This window comes from Sarcophilus harrisii, chromosome 5, assembly GCF_902635505.1.
Source record: "Sarcophilus harrisii chromosome 5, mSarHar1.11, whole genome shotgun sequence".
Taxonomy (NCBI): Eukaryota; Metazoa; Chordata; class Mammalia; order Dasyuromorphia; family Dasyuridae; genus Sarcophilus; species Sarcophilus harrisii.
Genome location: NC_045430.1, coordinates 39,070,312 through 39,095,104, shown reverse-complemented (window position 1 = coordinate 39,095,104; position 24,793 = coordinate 39,070,312). Strand labels below are relative to the sequence as shown.

Sequence of the window (24,793 nt, the reverse complement as noted above, 5' to 3'; positions counted from 1 at the left end):
AGGGAAAAAAATGTAATTATAGATTTCACCCACACACAAAGGTGTTACTGCTGTAACAGTTAATGCCCACTTATTTGGTGTGCTCCAATCTGATAAGAATGGTGTTAATAAAGCATATATAACATATATTGGGTTGCTTGTCATGTAGGGGAGGGAGTAGGGAGAAGGAGAAGAAAATTTGGAACACAAAGCAATGCAAGGGTCAATACTGAAAAATTATCAGTTCATATGGTTTGAAAATAAAAAGCTTTAATAAAAAAAATAGTTCTCTCCCAACCCTACTTTATAGAAGGAGAAAATGACATCCAGACAAGTGTAAAAAACTTCCCAGATCATGCAGGTAATAAGTGGCTTTGATTTCATGTTCTGTTGTTTTCACTATTTTCTTAGTATGGATCCTCGGGCTATAGTAGATGAGTAGATGTCCAAATAAAGCAGTACTGTCACTACCGGAAAAAAAAAAAAAAAAAAAGAATAAGAAAGGACAGGTGACTCCAATTTTCGTACTTGTTGTCTAATCCCTAGGAAGCAAAATCTGACCTTGATCCTGTCTCAGGTGCCGAGAGGGATTTCTTTTCCGAGGGTTAATGGTGGTGGGGGCAAGGACTCAAATGGAAGGATGCGGGGGTCTTAGCCCTCCGGTGGGTCTTCCTCTCCCCTCCCCAAACATTTGCTCTTACCTCTTCACTTTATCCAGATCATTCACGTTGTGCTTTCTGAGCAGCAGCGGCTGCTGCACCTTCGCCATATCCCCGAGCAATGCAGCTTTGTGGATCTTCCCGAGGTTCTTGCTCCTGACCAGTGTATCCTTCTGCGATTCAGACCTAGTATCTTGTGGTTCGTTCATACAGCACTTTTCATACTTTATTTTTTACTGCACTTTTAATTTTTACCCCAAGTAACAAGGCAGCTTGATGAAGGAAGGGGCCAAACTGCCCCTTCTTGCTGAAGTGGAAAATCTTCTTCATCCTGGACACAGGTTGAATGAAGCCAGGGGAGAAGGCTGGTTGGGAGAATTGGCCAGTGAGTCCCCTCTCGGGTCCCTCAGCGTGCTCGGAAGGAGAATTAAAGGGGGAATAAAAAGGGAAATTGCAAGTAACCCGAAGCCGGAGGTTTCCAGACCTACGAGCCCGCAGCAGTTATAACTGATTCAGCCCTAGAGCGGTCTGCAAGCCTGGCAATGGCAGGAGGGAAACTGACCTGCGCGTGCGTTTGTCAGGTCCGTGGCTCAGATGGGTCCATAAGGAAAAATCACTGACAGGTGGCTGCACGGGTGCCGGATCCGTTAGCTTGCAGCTGGAAGAGTCCAGAGCTCCAGGTCTTGCGTTCGAATGTCAGGAGCTACTCTGTTGCTTGCTTTGATGGGCACAGCACTTTCTCTGTGAGTCTCGGTGCTTTCTCCTGTAAAATGAAGGCGTTCTACTAGATAATCTCTCAAATATCTTGCAGCCCCCAACAATTCTGTGAAGTTGAAGGAAGCGCCCAGCCTGAAAAGGAGGCCTGGAATAGACAAATGTAGTCTAGGTTCTGTTTTGTCTTCCTTCCCTTATTCCTTCAAGAGTGCGAAAAATTTGTATGGGACAAAGAGCCTGTCACATGGAGAGGAGAGTTGTCTCAATCAGGCAGCCCTGATTCCTATAAAAAAATTAAATTGCCTTATTCATGTTGTTATTTATGTGGAGGAGAAGGGAGAAGAGAGTTACAGTAGTTCAGTGGAGAAAGATATGTCACTTTTAGTTGGAAAGTTGAAACATACCCTAAGACTATAGAGTATATAGAGGATAATAGTCCCTCATATACACAATAATAGTGACTGAGTTACCCAAGATAGATGAGCCCAGAGGACCTTGCAAATTTCAGAAGGTCATGAGGCCTTGGAAAGACACTAAAACTATGGCTGTAGTTCTTTACTGAAGTGGTCAATTGTGGTGGTGGTAGCAGCAGGCTAAACAAAAGGAAGAGTTAGCATTTGAGAAAGAGGAATCACGGAAAATATCTCCATTATAACAAACGCACACACATACACACAGATACTGTTTGAATGAAACTGGATCATGAAAAATGTGAAATCATGAATTTGAACCATGTCAAACTGAATTATGTGTGAAGACTTGCTTTCAGCCTCCTGGGAGATAATTACAAGTTACAATTTGGCTACCAGTAGAATTTACAAGTCCTATTTAAGTTTTTCTTTTAATGCACACTCCAATTCCTTTATGCTCATCATTGTTTTCTTTGGGGGAAGAAAATAAACTGTCCTATTAACTAAGTTATGTGATAAGATTTTTAGTTTATCTCCTTTGGGAAAAACCTAGATTCCCCAAAACAATACTAGCATAAATAGCCATTTTTCCTTTGAAGAAGGCTGTGAGTGAGTAGAAAGGAAGGGCAGGAGCCAATGGAGGTTCTAATTTCATTGCAATTCATTGATTTCTTCTGCTATTTGAATGTCGGCTTCTCCAAAATTGAACCTTGGGGAAAAAGGTAGAAGAGCAAAAGTAGGAAGGTTAGGTTCTTGTGTCCGTGCTAAGGGGTATGTAAGCAACCATTGCCCTGATGGGGACTGTGTAATTTTGGAACCCTTTGCTTTTGTAGGGCAACTGGGACTCTGTGTATTTAGTATAAGACATCGAGTGAGAAAGACTTTAATTCAAGCCCGGGCTCAGTTGCTTACTATGGATATATCCCTGGACAAGACACTTACCTTCTATTTGCTTCACTTTCCTCATCTGTGAGATGGGGAGAATGATAGCACCCACTTCCCTGAACTGTTATGAGAATCAACTGAGATAACATTCACAAAGTACTTAGCACAGGTCTTGCATGTAGTAATCACTATATAAATGTTAGTCATGATGACAATAATGATGATAACTGTTGGAGAGATTCTCCACAGAGGACTCGTGTAAAATGAGTGGGTGCCTTCTCATATAGAATCTAGCATAAGCACAAGTAGCTAGATTTCTCCAAGTTCCACAAGATTTCCTTTGATTTTCTTGTGTATTTCTTTCCTCTAGCCCTGACTTTGAGAATATTGTATAGTGCTAGAGGTAATGGTTTTTGGCCTTCATTTTCTAAGAGGACTAAAATGACATTACTATGTTAGTGCCAAGTCAGAGCATCTAATTGTGGCTGATCAGATCATTAAGACCTTGGAATCCTGTGCCACAGGCCAGACACAAGTTTTCCTAATGCATATTTGAGATGGTTTCTCTAACTTTGTTTATCTCTTGCTCCCTCTGAGGGAATTCAATTCTGCTTTGCTTATAGAGCACAGCATTTTCTCTGATGATACCGTGCTGTGCTGGCTGTCCTGTGCCAGTGTCCATGTCACATAGTCAACTTGAAAGTTCTCAAGAGAAACATTGAGAGAGTCTCTGTATTGCTTTTTTTTGGACCATCTTGTGAGTACTTGCCCTGTGTGAGTCCTCCACAAAAGAGTCTTTTTTGGCAAATGCATGTAAGGCACTCAGAAGTGTGTGGTCAGCCCAATAGATTTGTATGCTCTGCAATAAAGTTTGAATGCTTGGCAGTTTAGTCCAAGAAAGGACCTCGGTGTCTGGCATTTTATCCTACCAGGTAAGAGTTTCAGAATCTTCCCAAGACAATTCAAATGGCAGTGATTCAGTTTCCTGACATGGTGCTGGACTACTGTCCAAGTTACACAGACATAACACCAACGAGGCCAGCACAACAGCTCTGTAGCCCTTCAGTTTGGCAGTCAGTCTAACAGCTCTCAAATCCCAAGCTTTCCCTCAGAGCCCCCCAAGCACTGAGCTAGCTCTGGCAAAAACTATGTCAACCTCATAATCAATGTGTACATCCCTGGAAAGTGTAGTGCCAAGATAAATGAATTTATCCACAGTATTCAAAACTTCTTCATTTATTGTCACAGTGTTTCTACATATAGATGGTCTGGTGCTGGCTGATGGAGCAACCGTGTTTTCTTGTTGTTAATTGTTAGGCCCAAAAATTAGTGGACATGGCCCTCTTCAACAATGAAGATGAACCAAATCAGTTCCAACAGAGCAATAATGAACTGAACCAGCTACACCCAGGGAAAAAACTCTAAGAGATGACTATGAACCACTACATAGAATTCCCAATCCCTATATTTTTGTCCTCCTGCATTTTTGATTTCCTTCACAGGCTAATTGTACACTATTTCAAAGTCTGACTCTTTTTATACAGCAAATTAACTGTTTGGACATGTATACATATATTGGATTTAACTTATACTCTAACATATTTAGCATGTATTGGTCAATCTGCCATGTGCAGGAAGGGGTGGGGGGAAGGAGGGGAAAAGTTGGAACAAAAGGATTTGCAGCTGTCAATGCTGAAAAATTACCTATGCATAAATCTTGTAAATAAAAAGCTATATTAATAAAAAAGAAAAGAAAATTGAACACCTGCAGCTTTTAGCTATAGTTCAACTTATTACTGCAGTCTCAAGACATAAGTAGGGTATACATCGAAGCCACATTCCTATGAGAGGTCTTCAGTTTATCCCATTCAATCCCTCTTATTTTTTCACCTTTGAAAAGCTCTCACACCGGTCTTGATATGTCTCCTCAACCATGTTGTCCTCAATCGCCTTTCCTTCTGAGCTTAATCTTCTAACAAATCCATTGCCTTAATTATTTTGATTATGGCTGGGAATTTAATGAGCTCATTCAGTGAATAGGTTGGGGATCTGTATTCTGAAATTGCATGTGGGGCCATCTATCAGCCCAACAATTTGCATCCACAATTGTTAGAGTAGGTAACCCTTCACAAATAAAGATGCCTATCACAAAAATCAGCAACAGTGGAAATGCTAAAATGAACAGAGAGATATATGGATCTAGGAACAGATGGATGACTAGGCCAAATATTCATCTACTTATTTAGGCTATAATGGCTACATATTTCCAGATTGAAAACTGCAACATCTTACATACTCGAATTGTGCTCATGGCTTCTACTAAGAATTTGTTCTAGTTACAGAAACTAGAAAATATGGGATATTATTATAATAGCATCAAAACTGGTCTTTCAAGCCTCAGCCTGAGAGCACATTTATGATAGGATAAAACATTCTTAGCTCAGTGGGACTTAGGTAATTGTATACAGTAACAATTACTGCTTATAGCCACATTCAGGAATTATCAGATGGGTTCTTATTCAAAGGAATAGCACTGGAAAACTGAGTCAGAAGGATGCCACCTTAAGTGGAGGTCAAGATTGTCTTCCCAACTCTTGCCCAGGTAATAAGCTCCACTTGTAATCATTCAGGAACAACTTCCTCTGACTAACGTGTAGCATATTCTTGTCAGATAGTGGATTACTGACTTGATTATCCATCAGATAATCATACCTGAATTGAAACCGCCAAATATCAACTACCATCCCAAAAAATTTTATCTCAATTAGCAAATCTCATTAGTCAAAATTTTAGATGAATTTAAATCTCAAGAATCATAGATCTAAAATAAGTATTGACTATAATCTTACACTGATAACAGTCAGAGATAAATCCTAGAAAGTTCACAGCATATCATCATATCTAAGGAAATGGTTTTAAATTCAACATTTTACAAGTCATTTTTCTTTAAGATGCTCAATAAGCAATTTATATCAAAACACCTTCAAGTATTAATCATGTTCACAGGGACAAAAACATAGATCGCTGTTTTCAGAATCCACATAAACAATAGGAACAGCTTTAAGATGACTCAGTACAACCAAGTAAAACTCACATAGAGAAATGGGTGAAACTGTCTTGATTCCACATAAAAAACCCCATCAGAATTCGTATTAATAATTTCTTCACAAAAATGTTAATTCGATTTCTTCTTATCAAGGAGTTCCTAAAAACTTTGTTTTGGAATTATAAATACCAGGTATAATACCAATATTGTTAAAATTCCTCTAAGCCCAATTAATCTCCCCTCTTATCAAAACATTCTGAATTATTCTGGTGCAATATAAACTTAATCATTTTAAATTATCTGTAACAATCCATTCTTGAGATTACTCCATAATAATTCTCAATGTTCCACTGTGTTCTCAGCCTCTGGACTGCAGTCTCACTCTTCAGTAACATCTGTTAAGGTCATTTCAGGGTTTAGCAAGCAACCAGTCTCCTGGATAAGGGATGAAAGGGATGAGGACCTGCCAGTCTATAATTCCTTAAAAAAAACTTATCCTTTGTTTTAAAAGAAGGTATTTCTCTTTCCTCTCCCAAATAAAGTAAACCATCTTATGTGGAGAAAATCCCAGATCACTTCTGGGGATAGTTTTACTTCTTTCAAAAAGCAATACACCTGAAGTCAGGAGAACCTGAGTTCAAATCTGGCCTCAAACACTTAACACTTCCTAGCTTTGTGACTCTGAGCAAGTCACTTAACACCAATTGGATCACAAAAAAACAGCAATACACAAACATTTCTTCCAAGACAATTTAGTCTCTAACATCAATTTAGTAATCTGTTTCTTAAGAACCTGATTCATTCTTTCCACTTTCTCTAATGAGGGCAGATGACCAGGTATATGGAATTACCACTCAATTTGCAATCCTTCCCAGTATTTCTTATAAAACCTTGGAAGAAAATTATGTTCCCTTATCAGAATTATTAGCCTCTACCAAAAAACCTACAAACATTCTGTTCCAATGTTATTCCACTAACCCTTCTTAAAGCAGCAAAGCTCAGGGAAAAACTTCCACCCATCCAGTCAAATGGTCCACTGTAATCAATAAATATCCCAGTTTTCCAATTAATGTCATTTCTTCAATGTTAATAACTTGAATATTCTAGAGCCAGGCTCCTTCTCTCCAAAGGAACACCTTAATACTCATTTATCTTTATCTTTAGATTTTTTTTTATTTATTTTATCGTTATTTATCATTAGACATATTACACACCTTTCAATTTCTGTTACAATTACACATATCTTTATCTGCTAAATTTTCTTGCTTTGATCTCATTGTTAAAGGGAGAGAGCCAGATAAACCTTAAGATTCAGAAAATAGGTAATATCTAAAGTTTGGATCAAATTTCACAAAATTTATGCTACATATTTAGCAGGGCTCACAAAATGTCAGCTGTGCTTTTACATCTTTTACAAATTGCCATATATATAATTTAGAAAGCAACATAGGTACCTTCAATATATTTCATCTAATAAGGAGATGTAAAAATGTTATCTCTTTCGGTAAGTCTCCAGAGAATTTTGTTTTACTACTTCATTTTTTAACTTAAAATCAAATTAAATAGAGATATAATTCAAAATTAATGTACAAATATCTCTAAAAAGTTTTACCAGAATAAAGTTCACAATTTTAGCATGTACTAGTTAATAGGAATCATCTCCTACCATTTCAGAATCAAAATTCCAATTTATGCACACATAACCCCAAAATTTAAGTTGGCAGAAAACTGCCCTTGAAGTCCATCTATCCAATTCAACCTTTCAACAGTCAAAGTTGAAGGGAAAGAGGGTGCAAGATGGTTGAGCCGATAAGCCATATCCTTATACACACACACACACACACACACACACACACACACACAAGAAGAAAACATGCATTTCTCTCATTTCTGGTGCAAGGGTTATAAGAAGGACTTTAAGAAATAGTTGGACATTACAATCCTGTAGGAGAAGGTCAGATAATTTTGAATCCAGGCATCCACGTAAGGATATATGATTTAATTATTAGCCCCCTCCATGCTGAGGAGCTATGTCAAAGATTTTGGGGAACCAGGACAAACCCCCAAAGAGTCCTAGCCATCAAAGAATACCAGCCTAACCCGGACAGATTCCACAAGCCTTTTCAAGAGACAAAAATATAGAAAATGTCAGAGAGGGACTTTTTTTTTCAGTTTTGCTGAAAAGCCTCAGGTTCAGACCCTCAAAATGCTTATAGTCAGGTAAATTTGGCATATTAAATATATAATAGACTAACTCAAGTTAGCTGATGGAGAGACAGGGCTAAGCAACTTAAGGATTAGTCTCAAAAACAGCAGAATCTGCTCAAATGTTTTTAGCAGTTCTATAGCTGTAACTATTTCTCCAGACAAAATGGCCAGTTGTAGGTCCACAGAAATATGCCAGATTTTGTGTTTCATTTTAATTTGACAGTTAATTTTGTTTTCTATCTCAGAGCTAGACCTTCCTCTCTCTAATTAAAAGTTTATTGCATAAGTTCAATTTTGTACAAAACAAGCTCTTTAAAATTCTAAATGGCCAAATTTTTTCCTTGTAATTCAGCTTACTCAGAGAAATTTAGAAGACAAAAACATAGGCTCAGGGTTTACTTAATCTAAAGTAAAAGAATGAAGATGGTATCATGTTTATTTCTTCTCTTTTAATTCTTGAAATAATTGAATGGGTATTTAATAAAGATTGTTAATGTTAAGGAATTAGAAAAAGAAAAGTATAGTTCATAAATAATATTTATTTTCTCATCAGTAAAGCAGTGAATAAAATCTTGCTTAGAATTTTATTACAATAATATATATATATATATATAAATATATAATATGGTTTCAAAGTAATATGCATAAGTAAATCTCATTTAATCCCCACAACAACCTGGTGGCAAGGGAGCCTCTTTTATTACCTCCTTTGTAGCACTGAGAAAGGTTTGGTGATTTATGCAAGGTTACACAATTAGAGAATATTTGAGTTTAGACTGAAACTTAGGTCTTCTTCATTGTCCAATCCTAGGTACCTTGGGCCACCTCTATAATTATCAACAGGACTCAGTATTCCTAAAAATATTAACACAACTTATATCATATTAATTGAGAATCATAATAATGAAAGCAAAATCATTTTAATCTTTATATTATTATTATTATAGCTTTTTATTTACAAAATATATGCTTGGGTAATTTTTCTACGTTGACCCTTGCAAAACCTTCTGTTCCAACTTTTCCCCTCCTTCCTTACCCCCTTCCCTAGATGGCAGGTAATCCAATACATGTTAAATATATTAAAGTATATGCTAAATACAATATATTTATAAATATTTATAGTTATCTTGCTACACAAGAAAAATCAGACCTAAAAAGAAAGTTAAAAAAAATCTGAGTGGGGAAACAAAAATGCAAGCAAACAAACAACAACAACAAAAAAGAGTATAAATGTTATGTTATGGTCCCCACTCATTTCCCATAATTCTCTCTGTAAGTATAGCTGATTCTCTTCATCACTGAACAATTAGAACTGGTTTGGATCATCTCATTGTTGAAGAGAGTCATGTCCATCAGAATTGTTCATCATATGGTATTGTTGTTAAAGTGTACAATGATCTCCTGGTTCTGCTTATTTTACGTAGCATCATTTCATGTAATTCTCTCCAGGCCTCTCTGAAATCATCCTGCTGGGCATTTCTTATAGAACAATAATATTCCATAACATTGATATACCACAACTTATTCAGCTATTCTCCAGTTGATGGGCATCTATTCAGTTTTCAGTTTCTAGCCACTACAAAAAGGGTAGCCACAAACATATTTGCATATACAGGTCCCTTTGCCTTCTTTCAGATCTCTTGGGGATATAAGCCCAGCAATAACATTGCTGGATCAAAGAGTGTACACAGTTTGATAACTTTTCGGGCATATGGTCTCGAAACCAAAATCACCTTCCATACATCGACTACTTACACACTGGTGCTGATTGTATCTGGTATTGCATTCCTGCTGAGGAAGAGAACAAACTCGAAGACGTGGTACATACCCTGTCGCAAGCTAATGGCACACCAGGGCTGGAAATGCTTGAAAGTAATGTGATGATCTCCCCAGAGGTGCTGTGCAAGGAGGGGATCAAGGCGCACCGTACTGTACAGCAAAGCGGCCAGTTTGTTGTCTGTTTTCCGGGCTCCTTTGTGTCCAAAGTATGCTGTGGCTACTACCACAGTTTCAGTTTCTGAAACTGTGCACTTTGCTACTCCCCAGTGGACAAGTATGGGTTTTGAAACGGCCAAGGAAATGAAGCGTCGCCACATAGCCAAGCCATTCTCAATGGAGAAGTTACTCTACCAGATTGCGACAACAGAAGCAAAAAAGGAAAATGGTCCCACCCTCAGTACCATCTCCACCCTTCTGGATGAGCTCAGGGATACAGAGCTAAGGCAACGACGGCAGCTTTTCGAAGCTGGCCTGCATCGGAGGCTATGGTACCTAATGATAGCAACAGCCCGGACGGATGGAAGAAAAGCCTCAAAAGTGGCTGCAGTTAGACATCTGAGAGGCTGTGTCAGATCTGTCAGCACCTGTGCTACCTTTCCATGGTTGTACAAGAAAATGAAAATGTCATCTTCTGCCTGGAGTGTGCCCTTCGCCCTGTGGAGAAGCAGAAATCCTGTTGGGGACTGAAGGTGATGGACCGCTATGACGAGGAACAAATTATCAGTCTGGTGAATCAGATCTGTGGGAAAGTGTCTGGGGAAAAACGGCAGCATTGAGAACTGTATCAGCAAGCCTACACGAAAAAGAGGACTCCACAAGAGAGCAATAGTGGACCTGCCATTATTAAGGCTTTCATCCTCCAGTTCATCCAAAAGTGCTTGAAGTTCATCCTGAAGATGCCAACACTCATTGTTGATTTATATATATATAGTAATTATTATATCCTAGTTTGGAGTACTTGCTGTAGAATACAAGCTGTCTTTGCACTACCTCTAAAGAAGATTGTCTTCTGTTTTAGAGAACTAATTTTGTTTTAGCATTAAATTGTTGAGAATTTTTTTGTACTTAGGTAGTTAGATATGGCAGTTGGAGTTTTGGAAACTGCTGTATATTCACTGTTTTAAAACTCTCAAGCGGCCGAGATATTAATTTGTATTGCCCCTTTGCCTAAACAAAAGCCTTTTTTGTTTGTTTTTTGTTGTTGTTGCATTGGTTTGTTTTTTGAAATTTTTGATTTTTTTTGGTGGGGTTGTGTTTATTTTATTTCATTTTTTGGTGGGGACTTTGTTTTTGTTTTCCATAACTGTGGGGGAAAGACTTTTAACCCATTTTTAATAGGTTGCAGTTTGTTGTATTTTATAATTTGTTCTCCAGTCATGTGAGCAGATTTTCTAGTGAGAAGGGGGATAGGAGACAAAAAAAAAAAAAACTTGAAAGAAGAAGTTGCTTTACTTTGGTTGTCTTTTCTTCTGTCATGTGCAAGATGAGTTTTGTAATTTTTTTCTTAATTGGAAGATGTCTATTCTTTTTGGGAGGAGGTTATGGCAGCTGAAGGTGGACTTTATTTCCTAACCATAGGCAAAATGATGAAATTTGGAGTGCCGAGTTTCTTTTACCAGCACATCACTATGCATCTGTTTAAGGGGAAAGAGAGAGAAAGAGAGAAAGAATGCCTACCTTGGAGGGGTCATGTGAGGGAAAACTATGCCTGATTTCATTAGGAAATCCATTCTGTTATTTTTTTTGTGGCTACTTATCAAAAAAAAAACCACAAAAAACAAATAAAAAAACAACCCTTCAATAGCATCCTTACAAGAAAAAAAAAAAAAGGAGAAAAATGATTGAAGCCTGAAGTGCTTCTTTGTCATAGACTTGCAATCTTTCTGACCTTCCATTTTCATCCCATGGCTGTCGTTGTTTCACATCTTTACACAAAAGTCAGCATTAATCCTTTCTTTTCTACATCTGTTTCATTTCTGTGATCACACTTAGAGCCACTAGGAGGTCCGCATAATTGTTTTTGAATGTGAAATGGCCACTCATCTTGTCATTTTTCCCTGTATGTTGTAACAGACAAACAAACACACGCCACACACACACACACACACACACACACACACACACAAGAAATCCCAACCCTTTTGAATAGTCTGTAAATTGTTTTAAAATACTGATTTTCTCGGTGGGAGGTGAGGGCGCAAGGACAGATGAAGAAAAGCCACGTTCGTTTCTTCGCTGGATTGACTGATGTGATTTTTCGTAACGTTCTATAATGCTGCCACGTCACCTGAACAACAAGGAAAAGCATAAAGGAAACCCCCTTCGGTGGGGTACAATCTGGTAGAAAAGAAGGAAACTTTACCAAGCCGTCCCTGTTTCATAATTGGGTTCACTAAGACCGAACGACTCACTGCACCGAGCTTGCCCGTAAGTCCAACAGTTTGTCGGTTGTTGTTGAGAAGACTGAACTTTTTGGAATATTAACATAACATAACCAAAGTCATGTTTTCCAAATTGGTTGTCCCGGTTTGGCCTTCTATGTACTTTTCCCTTTACAGTAAACTTGACTATGGCACAGTTGACATTTAATTTATTAGCGTGTTTGCCTCTTTCCAAGGAAAAGACTTCATTGTTGTTCATTGACAGTTTTTCTTTTTGTTTGTTTACTTTTCAGGTTTGTACTACAAGGTTTAATAATAAAAAGCTTTTTGGGGAAAAAAAAAAAAACAACTTTTTGAGCATAGTTCCAAATTGCTCTCCAGAATGACTGGATCCTTTCACAATTCCACCAACAATGTATCAATGTCCCAGTTTTCCCACATCCCCTCCAACATTCATCATTGTCTTTTGCTATCATCTTAGCCAATCTGAGAGGTGTGTAGTGGTATTTCAGAGTTTTAATTTGCAGTTCTCTGATCAATAATCATTTGGAGCAGCTTTACATATGGTTAGAAATAGTTTCAATTTCTTCATCTGAAAATTGATTGCTCATAGCCTTTGACCATTTATCAAGTGAAGAATGGCTTGATTTCATAAGAGTCAATTCTCTATATATTTTTGGAAATGAGGTTTTTATCAGAAGCTTTGACTGTAAAAATGTTTTCCCAGTTTATTGCTTCCCTTTTAATCTTGTCTGCATTAGTTTTACTTGTACAAAAATCTTTTCAACTTAATATAATCAAAATTACCTCTTTTGTGAACAATAATGACCTCTATTTCTTCTTTGGTCACAAATTCCTTCCTTTTCCACAGATCTGAGAGGTAAACTATTCTTTAATTATTAAAGCTAATACTGATAATAAAAAACGGTGAATGGCTGCTCATTAGCCAAAACTTAATCTAACATTCAGAGCAATGGTTTATGTTTTATGCAATTGATTACATAAGGTTCAGCGATCCAAACTCAACTTATACTGAGAATGTTTTAAAGCAAAGTTTCATGGTGGGTTTACATTTTACTGAATCATGCTGACTTGCAAGATCTGAGTTTCCCAAAAATTTATAGCAATGGGGGAAAATGGACTTGAAGAACATCGTTTCGAAAGTCCCATGCAGATATTACTTGAAAACAGAGACATCCAGTGCTAGTAGGCAAAATATGTTTTCACCAGCTTGATTCATCTTCCACTTGGTTTCCTTATCTCCCCCATGAGTCAAAAAATATTATAGCCCCTGGAAATCTATTTATTTTTAATAAATAGATTCTAACATTGAAAGGATGTATGATCAAAATGAGGTGAGTTAAAATTGAATTATAAAAATGAGGATGGAGCCAAGATGGCAGAGAGTAGACAAGTCTTTACCTGAGCTCTTCCTGGTGTCCCCCAGATCAACACAAGATCAATTCTCTAAACTAGTTTTGGAGTGATAGAACCCACAAATATTTGGAGTATAACAAATTTCAGCAGAAGCCATTTTGGGAGAACTTCAGGAAAAGGTCTGCTTCAATCAGGGAGGAAGGAGAGGAGGAAGTGGCCAAGTGCAGGTAAGTGCAGGGACCCAGGGTGGTGGTGTCTCTACATGCTGGGAATTTTCTATGAAGTTCTTAGCCAAATTTCAGCAGTGTTGGCTACTCTCCAGGTTCAGAAGTCAGTGCATCTGTAGATTAGCTATGAAATATCCAACACAAACACAAAAGGCATATAATGAGGCTCTGAACCCCAAAATAACACAGGATTTGACCATGCCCACCCAATAGAGGAAGGACATCAGCAGGGTCTGCCTAGGGTAAAGAAAAGTCACTGTGGCCTCTAGAGGAAGCTTGGGACAATCTCTGATTTGCTCTAACGGTAAACATCAACCCTTTAAAATGAGCAAAAAAGCAGAAACAATTCTGACCATAGATAGCTTTTATGGAGAAAAGAGAAGAACAGACCTCAAACTTTAAGGACGCAAGTCAAATCATCTTTGCTTAAAGTCCCAAAGGGTGATATGAGTTAGTTTGCATCTCATAAGACTCTCTTGGAAGAATTCAGAAAGTATCTTAAAAGAGAGAAAATTAAATAAGGAAAGGAAATGAGAATGTTTTGACAGAGTATGAAAAAAGGAACTCAGAAATTACCTGAAGAAAACTCCTGACAAAATAGATTTGATGAAATGGAAAAAACATATAGTTCTTTACAAAATAGATTTGAAAAATAAAACAACCCATTGTAAAATAGAATTTGTGAAATGGAAAAGAATCCAATGAACAAAACAACTCTTATAAAAATGGAATTGGACAAATACAAAAAGGAGATGAAAAAGCTAACGGAACAAAATAGCGCACTAAAAATTAGAATTGAAAAGAAGGAAATGAATGACTCAATGAGACATCCACAGTCAAAAAAAATAAAAAAGGGGGGGAAGGAAATGCAAAGTATTTCACTGGAAAAACAACAAACCTGGAAAACAGTTCTATGAGAGACAACCTAAGAATTATTGGACTTTCTGAAAACCATGATGAAAAAAAAAAAAAGAGCTTAGACATCATCTTTCAGGAAATCATCAAGGAAAATTACCCTGATGTCCTTGAACCAGAGGATAAAATTGCCTCAAAAAAGATTCACTGATCACTTCCTGACAGAAACTCCAAAATGAAAATTCCAAGGAATATCATAGCTAAATTTCAGAATTATCAGGTCAAGGAGAAAATATTGCAACCAGCCAAGTACAAATCAAAGAGAAAATATTGCAAGTAGCCAATTCAAAGATCAAGGAGACACAGTCAGGATTATCTAGGACCTAGCGGCTTCCACTTTAAAGATCTAAGGAACTGGAATGTGATATGGAGGGCAAAGAAACTTGGATTGGATTTTGAAAAAGAGAGATACATACAAAGTAAAAGCCTAGACCAGAATGTATTATGCTTCAGCTGAAGTTTAAAAAAAAAAAAAGTTGTAGAAATCCTGATCTCAGATTAAGCAAAAGCAACTATAGATCTAATTGAGATAAGGAAGGAAACTACAACTACTACCATAGATAATGAAGTAATATCAATACTATATGCACCAAGTGGTATAGCATCCAAATTCCTATAGGAGAAGTTAAGAGTGTTCCAGAAGAAATAGCCCCCCAAACCATACTAATGTGGGAATTCAACCTCTATCAGAACTAGATAACTTGAACCACAAAATACAAAAGAAGGTAAGGAGATAATTTTTAAAAGTTGTATGATAACTTGGAGAAAAATTGAATGGGGACTTTATGTGTTTTATATATATATTTTTTTTTCTCATTGAGATATGCAACCTACACAAAAATTGTCTATTAAAGATCATGCCTAAGTGAAGGGGCACTACAGCCCATAGCTTAGATCTATAGCATCTGAAGAAGGAAATCTCTTTATGACAGTGTTGTTTGAACAATAATAATTGGAGAAAGGAAGAAAGGTCAAGAAACAGCAACTTGAATTTCATCCTGCAATAATACATCATTGTCAACATGCAAAAATTTATGTCTGATTAGTCAAAGCAATAGGGCCCATATTTCCAGCCAATTTTATTTTGGATAAACCAAAATCAAATAGAAAGGCAGAAATAAATGTATCTTTTCTCAATACAAAAATTACATATAGTCCTAAAATAAAAATTATTGGAAATAATAATCTACTTAAAAATTAGTAAAAAATTGAACAATTTTTCTTAATAATGACAATGATAGACAATTCTTTAAATTTTTGAAAGTGATTTAGAATTTTTGTTCTTTTTATTAATTATTTGATTTTATTAATTAAATAGAAATTTTTAATACATAAATGTGGCATACAATCCTTAATACTAACTTAGTTATTATAAATAATTGTAATTTTTTTATTTTTCCATTTTTTCAAATATTTTTGTGGAGAATATTTGTTTATAATTTTTTGTTCATAATGAAAAATAATTTTTTATACTGATGACCATTCTATGACATCAGGTATTTCATTCACTAAATTATTTCTTCCTTTGCTTTAAATAATTTAAAAAATAAAGGTTTATTTTTCCTTGTAATTTAGATGAATCAAACTACTGAGATTTCCTTTAGTTTCCTTTCAATTTAAAATATCCTGCTGTCTAATTATAAAAATTTGACAATTTCAACCTTTAAAATTCCTCATTCTATTTAGTGACAATGCATTGAAAACATTCTTATTTTTTTTTCTTGGTATGACCAACTGAGCTTCTTGTAATAAGCAGCCGTACTTTTTTCTGGTTTCATATACTATATAAATATTGCTTGCTCAATTGTGAATGTGGCATTCCCTAACAATTGCTCAGGAGTACACTATATTTTGAGTGTAATAAAGTCTGTCTTTCGGAATTCAGTCCTACCTGCCTGTCTTCTTTCCTTTCTTCTCTCCTTTCTTCCATACATCCCTCCTACTTTGGCTATAACTAGTAAATCAGTTAAGGAAAAGGTTTTTTATTACAAGAAGAAACAAAAATTAGGGATGCTAGAAGGACCATTACCTTCTTGATCAGTGAGTAAAGCATTCATTAGGCACCTTCTTATTGTTCAATCATGTCTGACTCTTCATGATCATATAAACTATACTATAAAAGGGTTTTCTTGACAGATTCTAGAGTGCTTCGTTATTTCCTTTTCTAAAGTATTAAAGCAGAGGTTAAAGGGACTTGCCCAGGATCACATAGCTAATGTCTGAAACCAAATTTGAATTTATTTCTTCCTGATTCTAGACCCAGTCAGTATTCTATGTGCTGAGCCAACTACCTTGCTTATTAAGCACCTCTTAATTGCTTCATCAATAGGTTAAAGAGGAGACAAGTTCCCTACATTATCAAAATTGTCTATAATCCTCTTCTGTAAAATGATTTGGATGAAAGGAAATATTTTGCTTCCGCCCTGCAGGATGTGTTGAGACATCACATGGCAAAAATGGCAATTATAAAACAAAATAGAGTTAGTTTTATTAACTTCAACATTTTTCTTGCTTTCCTCCCTCTCAAACCAGATTAGTATTTATGCATATCAAAAACATTAAATAATATTTTAAGGTTTAAATGTCTGTATCAATTTACCATCATTAGACAGCTATTAACATTTTTTGTTCCAATGGACTAAGATCAATTTTATCACATCTACTTAGAGCAAATAATTTCCTTACCACTCTCATATATCCATCCTAAACACATTTTAAAAACATGAAAATTTCTTTTATAGATAGGTCAAATGATTTAAAAATAGGTTTTGATTCACCTTCATTTTCAATGCAAATTAGTTTTTAAATTAACATTTTAAAACCATTGTTTTGACAACCTAGAGTTTAAATACCTTATAAACGGATTCATCTTTATCTTTCTAAGTGTATGGATTGGAGGATCTTTAGAATAACTATTTTTTTTAAAATCCACAAAATATGCCCAATTTTTGTTAAGATATTTTTAGGATAAAATGAATGTTTCTTCTTTGATACTATAAGAAAAATATCAAATGCCCTTCAAAATCCTCTGGCTCAAGAAGACCAGTTCCACCCTTTAAGAATCTTGGGTCTAAGAATCATCATGTCCTCAGCAAAATGATTCAGGAAGGAACTTCATTAAAGTTTCCTCTAAGAATGTATGTAATCATGTCTCCAGGAATCTCTTGCTAAAAGTTTTTAGGAGTGCAACTACAAGTAAGTTCTCAGGAGCTGTCTGGATTATCCTCCATAGATGGATTCACTTTTACTAAGGTTCCCTGGGTTTAAACTCAGACCTAGGGATTTGTCATTGTGTCTACCAAAGCACATCCAAACTTGCTGACATTTTTTATGCAAACATACTATTAAAAGCTTAATGAACTTAAACAAATGTCTGCCATTCATTATTTCAATATTTTAGGTTACTCATTTTTTCCAAGATTCTCTGATCCATCTTCCTCATCCCAACCCTTCTCTTTTAAAAACAGGTTAAAAACACCGTTTTCACAAATCATATTAATAAACAACTCGGTGAGTTGGATGCTATTATCATAGTTTAGGCAAAGAGAATTGATGATATGCCCAAATACATACAACTGGTAAGAATTTCAGGCTAGATATGAATTCAGGTAGTCTTGAGTCCAGGTTCTAAGCTCCATTCACCACGCCACAAGCTGCCTGGTATAGATGACAATTAGTATATTTCACTGTGCTATTGTCAAGTTCAAATGAGCTAATGTATATGTGTAACATCAAAGCATTATCTTTATGGAAAAGTAATAACATCTTTTTTGATCATAGCTCTAGTATTAGTTCTTAAGTAGCAATAACAAGAAAAGTAAACAACTCAAATAATATGGTGCATCAAAGTTTATAAATGCTCTCTTCAGAACAATCCTGTAGATTTCAAATATTTTTATCTCATCTTTCAGACGAAAAGACCAAGATTGGGGAAGCTTAATCAAATAAGCATGGAGCCCAATTGTGGTGAACCTCCTTTACTTGTCAACACCATTTAGACAAATTTCTAACCCTTTTAAGATTCAAGTACTGTCCTAATTGATTTTTCTGAATCTACAGAGAGTGGTTCTTGAACTTCTGGATTTTTCTTGCTTTAAGGACTCCCACAGGAACTCTTTAGACTGGGGAAAAGTTTTTTTTTTTTTTTTCCATACTGCACCTTCCAATTTTTTTAATTGTATGGGCAAACCATCTGGGGGAGGGGGTGAGGGGTAAGAGGTGAAAAATTGGAACAAGAGGTTTGGAAATTGTCAATGCTGTAAAGTTACCCATACATACAACTTGTAAATAAAAGGCTATTAAATTAAAAAAAGTGTATGGGCAAACCAAAGGTTAAGAAAGGATGGAGGGCAGGGAGGAAAGCAGGAAACTTTAATTTGGGTCGAGAAAGGCTATAGAAATTATTTCTTGATGTAATCATTGAAATACAATTAATGTATTTTTATGGCAAAATCTTGAATCTTGAATCTACTTGCCACAACTCTTTCTGAAGCTAAAATAACATTAGTGGAAATGAAGGAATTTCAGCACAACCATTTAAAATCATAAAAGATGATGCTATAAAAGTTCTCCACTTAATAAACCAGCAAATTTGGAAAAATCAAACAGTGACCTTCATAGGAAACGTGTTAGAATCCTAGTGTTAACTCAACTTGAAACAAGGTACTAAGTGGAACTGAGAAATAATGCTTGTGTTCACACCTGTACTCACTGGAGTTCACACGTTTGGGAGATTTCAGGGTTTAGTATGAGATATCTGAATTCACACCTCCCTTGAAGCTTTAGGGACAAGAGACCTGGGAGAAACCAAAATCTCTCCAGAAGAGCTCCTATAAAAAACAGACAGAGGCTCTTTGGGAGTTGAGCTGAAAACACTGAGCGAAGAGTTCACCTGAATTAGATTGAAGAAGGGAAAAGGGTCAGTCCCAGAAGCCACTCAGAGGGCAACTGATTAGGAGATCAATATATAGAGGAAGCTCTTAGAGCTTCAAGGAGTTACTTCCAATATTGACTGGGGTCAGAGAGGAGCACTCTGGGAGGAAGCCCACAAGCCCTCTCTCCAAGGCAAGAGAGATTCATTGCACCTTCCACATTGGTGCTGGCTGGAGGCTGAAGAAAGCAGAGGCAGAATCAAAGGACCTAGCTCCAAGAGCTCTTGGAACCAAGCAGAAAGATAGGCCTGTAAGAAAACTAACCGATTGGAGTTAAGTACAATTCGAGGTATTAAAAGAGGAAAAGACTTCCATATCTCATGACCCTTCCCCCTCAAAACCTTCAAGGTAGGAAGAAGGGGGGAGAGAGGCAAAACATAGTCAGCTTCTGAAGCAGAATATGACAAGATTGAAGAAGTATTAATTATGGGAAAATGAACGAGAAGATATATCTGATTTGTAAATGATATCCTGTGATTAGAAGCTTGACCTCAGGTCAAAAAGAGAAAATACACCCTTTTAATTTGGAAAAAATTAAAAATTTGAAAAATTCTTTTAGGGGTCACATCCTCTTATGTGAAGATTTACTAGATAATTGGTCTTATAAATCTTAACCCCTAATGTTGGAAATCCATAGCAAAGACATTTTGGAACCTGGAAAAACTGTGGCTTTGGTTTCATAATTATTAGTTCAAACCCAATGCCATAGGCAAACAGGAGGTATCAGACTCACTTTTGCCAATAGCTGGTGAAGGTCAGTATGCAAGAATTTAGAACAGTTTATTATCCCATAATAGTGTTGAACAAATTTCTAAGGCTGTATAAAAGCGGAATTCTCTCCCTGGACAGAAAGATGGAAGTAAACTTTCAAAAATGAAACAAGGTCCCAATGAACCTTTCCCGAATTTTGTGGGACATTTCAAACAGCTTAATAAGAACCAAATTGGAATAATGCCCAAATTAAAAGACATCTGGCTAAAGAAAATGCCAATGAGGTTTCAAAAAATTATATGGGGATTGAAAGATGCTCCTTTAGAGGAGATCATAAGATGCTGTGCCACAGTGGGCACAAATGCTTATTATACCTAAACTATGATGAACATTGAAAGACAGGTTCCCTCTTGGCAAGGGAGTTCTAGGGAAACTCATAGATGTTTTCAGTGTGGAAAAGTTGGGCATTGGAGAACTCATTGTAGATATGGAGATAGAATGAGAAGACAGGGTGAGAGATTAAAACCCAAAACCCCATGTCCAAAATGTAACCGAGGCTTTCACTGGGCCTCTGAATGTAGAGTGACCCAGAGAAATGAGAAGCAAGGGACAAGCTACAAGAGTTTAGTTGGCTCTTTCTTTCTTTTTCCTTATTTTAACACTTATAAAATTCCCTAAAGCCAGTTTGTATCCCAATTCAAAAAAAAGGGCAATGTCAAAGGATGTTCAAATTATTGAATAACAGAATTCATTTCACATCAACAAAGTTATGCTTAAAATTCTGCAAGCCTGATTTCAGCAATATGTGAACTGAGAATTACCAGATTTTTAAAGGGACAAAGAACCAAGAAAAATTGGCATCACTTGTTGGATTGTGAAGAAAGCAAAGGAGTTTCAGAAAACATCTACTTCTGCTTCACTGACTACACTAAGAGCCTTTGATTGGGTGGACCATAACAAAATTCGGCAAGTGCTCATAAAATTGGATGTACCAATAGCAGATTATTTTACTCATCTGCTGAGAAACATGTATGCTGATCAAAAAGCAACAATTTGAACTGAAATGGAACGACTCATTGGTTTAAGACAAGGCAATATACAATTATTTAACTTATATGCAGATTACATCTAGCAAAATGGCAGGTTACAAAGATCGCAAGCTGGAATTAAGGCTTCTGGAAGAGAGATAAATCTCAGGCATTAAGAAAATCATGGCAAATAGAAAATTGGAATTAAGAAGCTTCTTGAAGTAAATAAGGATAGTACATAAAAACGATAAAAAACAAAAAAAAACCCAAAAACTCTTGGGCTAACTAGGTAGTGCAGTGGATAGAGTACTAGCCCTGAAGTCAAGAAAACCTGAGGTCAAATTTGGCCTCAGACACTTCATGCTTCCTAGCTGTGTGAGCCTGTGTGACCCTGTAACCCTTAATCCCAATTGCCTCAGCAAAAAAATAAAAAAAAATCCTAAGACTTTGTCAATTTGCTATCACTTCTTGGCAAATATAAATGGAAAAGAAATAGAAGCAATGTCAAAATTTCTATTACTGGTCTTCATGATTATCAAGTATAGTAACAGCAGCCATGAAATTAGAAGACTCCCTGGAAAGAAATTATGGGAAATCTGGACAGCATATGAAAAAAAAAAAAAAAAAAAAAGATGTCAAAGCTAATTTTTTTTTTCCATTGACTCCTGTTAAGAGTTGCACTATAAGGAAAAATGTTGCAGAATTGATGTTATAGATTATGGTGTTAGAGAAGACTTTTGAATGTCTTGAACAGCAAGAACATCAAATCAGTCAATACTTGAAATTCATTCCTGCTATTCACTGGAAGGTCAAATACTGAAAATGGAGCTTAAATAATTTGGTCACATAATGAGAGGACAAGTTTCACTACAAAAGAGCCTGACATTGGGAAAAGACTGAAGACAAAAGGAGAAAGGGAGAGCTGAGAATGAAATGGAGAAATAGTTGGACAGATGTGGAGAAGTAGTGGAGGATAGAAATGCCACAGGATTTACTGAACAATAAGCTGTTCTATTATCTTGTTATTTTGCACATCAGATATCCCTGAGAATAACAAACACTCTCCAATGTGAGTGGTCTACTGGAAAAACATGTAAGGTTCTTGAGGACGAGGTTGTTCAGTCATTTCAGCTGTGTCTGACTCTTCATGCATCCATTTGAGGTTTTCTTGGTAAAGATACTGGGTTCTTTAGCTTATTTTACAGATGAGGAAAGTGAAGCAAACATAAGTGACTTGCTGGGGGTCACATAACATTCCAACTCAGGTCTTCCTAATTCCAGTGCTTGCACTCAATCCACTGGGGCCCCTGGCTGTAAAGGACTGTCTCCTTTTGTATTCATACCATAGAATAAATAAATAAATGCTTGTCATCCACCTAATTCCACCAGGAAAAAGTTATTTGAAGGCAAGGAGAGTTTAGTTTTTGTATTCCTAGTGATGGGGGTAAACCCTGAATCTGTCCCCTTTTTGTGGGGAGGCAATAGGAGTGCCCTCTGAAGTTCATCTCTGACAAAGACCCACCCTTCAGGGCAGTTAAGTGGTCTCATTCAGCTAGAGATCTCGACCTGATATTTCTATTGAATGGATTCTATTGACCTGGATTTAGCCCAGGACCACTCCCAACTCCCTGTCATTGATTGGCTTGAAAATTCCAAGATAAGTACTTTCTATTCCACTGGAAATCTAGACCTGGGGGCAGAGAAGACTTTAAAGGAATCTCACTCAATGGAAGCCCTACCCCCAGACTTCTTATAGAAAGACCATTTTGAACTACAAATCTTTGCACAAGTCTGAAGTGGGATAATGCTTTGCCAAGGAACTTCTCCTCTTGGCACAGCTGTCAACTAGGACTCTTGCCCATTGTGAAGATACCCTCTCTTCAATGATAACCTCTGACTCTCTCTCTGACAGGACCTTGTCACTAAGAAGTCTGTCTTCCTAGCAAAGCTGACTTCTCAGTGCCAACAATAAAAATCCCTTTTCTTGCCACATTCAGATTTCAGTTTTGTGAATTCTTTCCCACTGGACCTGCGTTTCCAGAATAGATTCCCACAACTCTAGTTATTGCCACTGACTGCATCATTTTGGTTCCAAGGATGCCACAGAAAGAATTTTTTTTTTTAGTTCTATTCTATTAGAAAACTGCATGTGTAGGTCCTGGAAGATATGTTTGTTTTGTTTTGTTTTTTCTATAGAATTCTCTTTCCTGAAATGTTTCCAGCTTTCCTGTGGGGGCTGTAATTATGGGAAGACAATATGTAAAGCTAATTAAATCCCTACTTGTGGGGCAGACCAATGAATGTTTTGAAGTTAAATCTTGGAATCACAATGTACAACTAGGCTCAGTTTTGGTCTCCAGATGATGGAAATTGAGAACAGTTTATTCTATGGGCCAGAGAGGCCATTGTGCACTAGGAAGCAAGAGAGCAATGAGAATTAAAGAAAAAGTTCACAGCATTGTTATCAAAAATAGGTTTCCTCAATGTGTATCAAAATACCTCTCACCAGTTGGCTGGCTGACAACTGTGTAGGTGCTTTCATCCCAACCAGAGTACTGCATTGTTGCTTCTAAGTATGAATCAATAACTGATCTCTATAAACCAGCCCTTCCTGCAAATGCAACAACTGGTCATTGGGGAAAAGATTCCATATCATTCACAAAAATCGGCTGTAAGAAGTAGGCAGTTTTCATTAAAGACTCACCAGGAAAGCTGGAGAGAAAGCCTACCATTGTGACCCCTGTATTGATACCAATAGGAACTCTTTGTCAGGCTGTTATCAGCATTGGTTGGGTAGTACTTGCAACAGAGCCAATTTCAGAAGACTATGTATCTCCTGCAAAAAAACTCAAGGAAGTCAAGAGACACAAACACATCCAGGAAGTAATGTATTGTCTGAAGAAATCAAGGCAGATTTCACCTGGCCCATTTTCAGTCATACAGAGCAATGCCAGCTCTGTAGGTACAGCTCCATTACAGAAAACTTGAATTTCTCTGCCCCATCATCTTTATATTCAGGAACTACATGATTCTTTTTTCCACTTGATCAATTTTGAGGAAGAAATGAAAAATATCATCAAGTAAAAAAAAAAGTCGAATTTGTGAGGGTCGATATAAATCCAACTATGATTCCTCCCAAGGCACCACTGCGGTCCAGTCTTTTTTATTTGTTATATATATATTTTTTTGAATTTTTTTAAATTATAATTTTTATTGACAGAACCCATGCCAGGGTAATTTTTTACAACATTATCCCTTGCACTCAATTCTGTTCCGATTTTTCCCTCCCCCTCCGCCCCCCCCCTAGATGGCAAGCAGGCCTATATTATTGAAATTCATGATTCCTAGATGCAATGATGTGTTAAGATCAAACGTTTTCTTAATGCAAGGGATGGATTCAGAAGGTAAAAATAACCGGGGAAACAAAAATTCAAAAGTTTACATTCATTTCCCAGGTTTTTTCTTTGGGTGTATGTTTCTGTCCATCTTTGATCAACTAAACTGAATTAGGTCTCTTTGTCAAAATCCATCATCGAAAACATC

The 24,793-nt window shown here is 36.6% G+C and overlaps 1 protein-coding gene and 2 pseudogenes across 1 annotated transcript; 1 reads left to right on the top strand and 2 right to left on the bottom strand.

Annotated features, from left to right (window-relative positions):
- Positions 1-212: 212 nt before the first annotated feature.
- Positions 213-1,225, bottom strand: LOC116419280 (ankyrin repeat domain-containing protein 26-like). Its single transcript, XM_031938418.1, has 2 exons — positions 681-1,225; positions 213-446 (listed from the first exon to the last, which is right to left on the bottom strand). The coding sequence occupies exons 1-2, from the start codon at positions 845-847 to the stop codon at positions 284-286; spliced, it is 330 nt and encodes a 109-aa protein (XP_031794278.1). The 5' UTR covers positions 848-1,225; the 3' UTR covers positions 213-283.
- Positions 1,226-7,899: 6,674 nt separating this feature from the next.
- On the top strand, positions 7,900-10,935 carry LOC116419499 (annotated as a pseudogene).
- An 11,494-nt stretch (positions 10,936-22,429) lies between these two features.
- Positions 22,430-24,410, bottom strand: LOC100919010 (annotated as a pseudogene).
- Between the last annotated feature and the right edge of the window lie 383 nt (positions 24,411-24,793).

Coding starts and splice junctions, on each gene's coding strand:
- LOC116419280 (XM_031938418.1), bottom strand. CDS start 847: ATGAACGAACCACAAGATACTAGGTCTGAATCGCAGAAGGATACACTG. Junction 447..680: donor GATCTGGATAAAGTGAAGAG/GTAAGAGCAAAT, acceptor TTTTTCCGGTAG/TGACAGTACTGCTTTATTTG.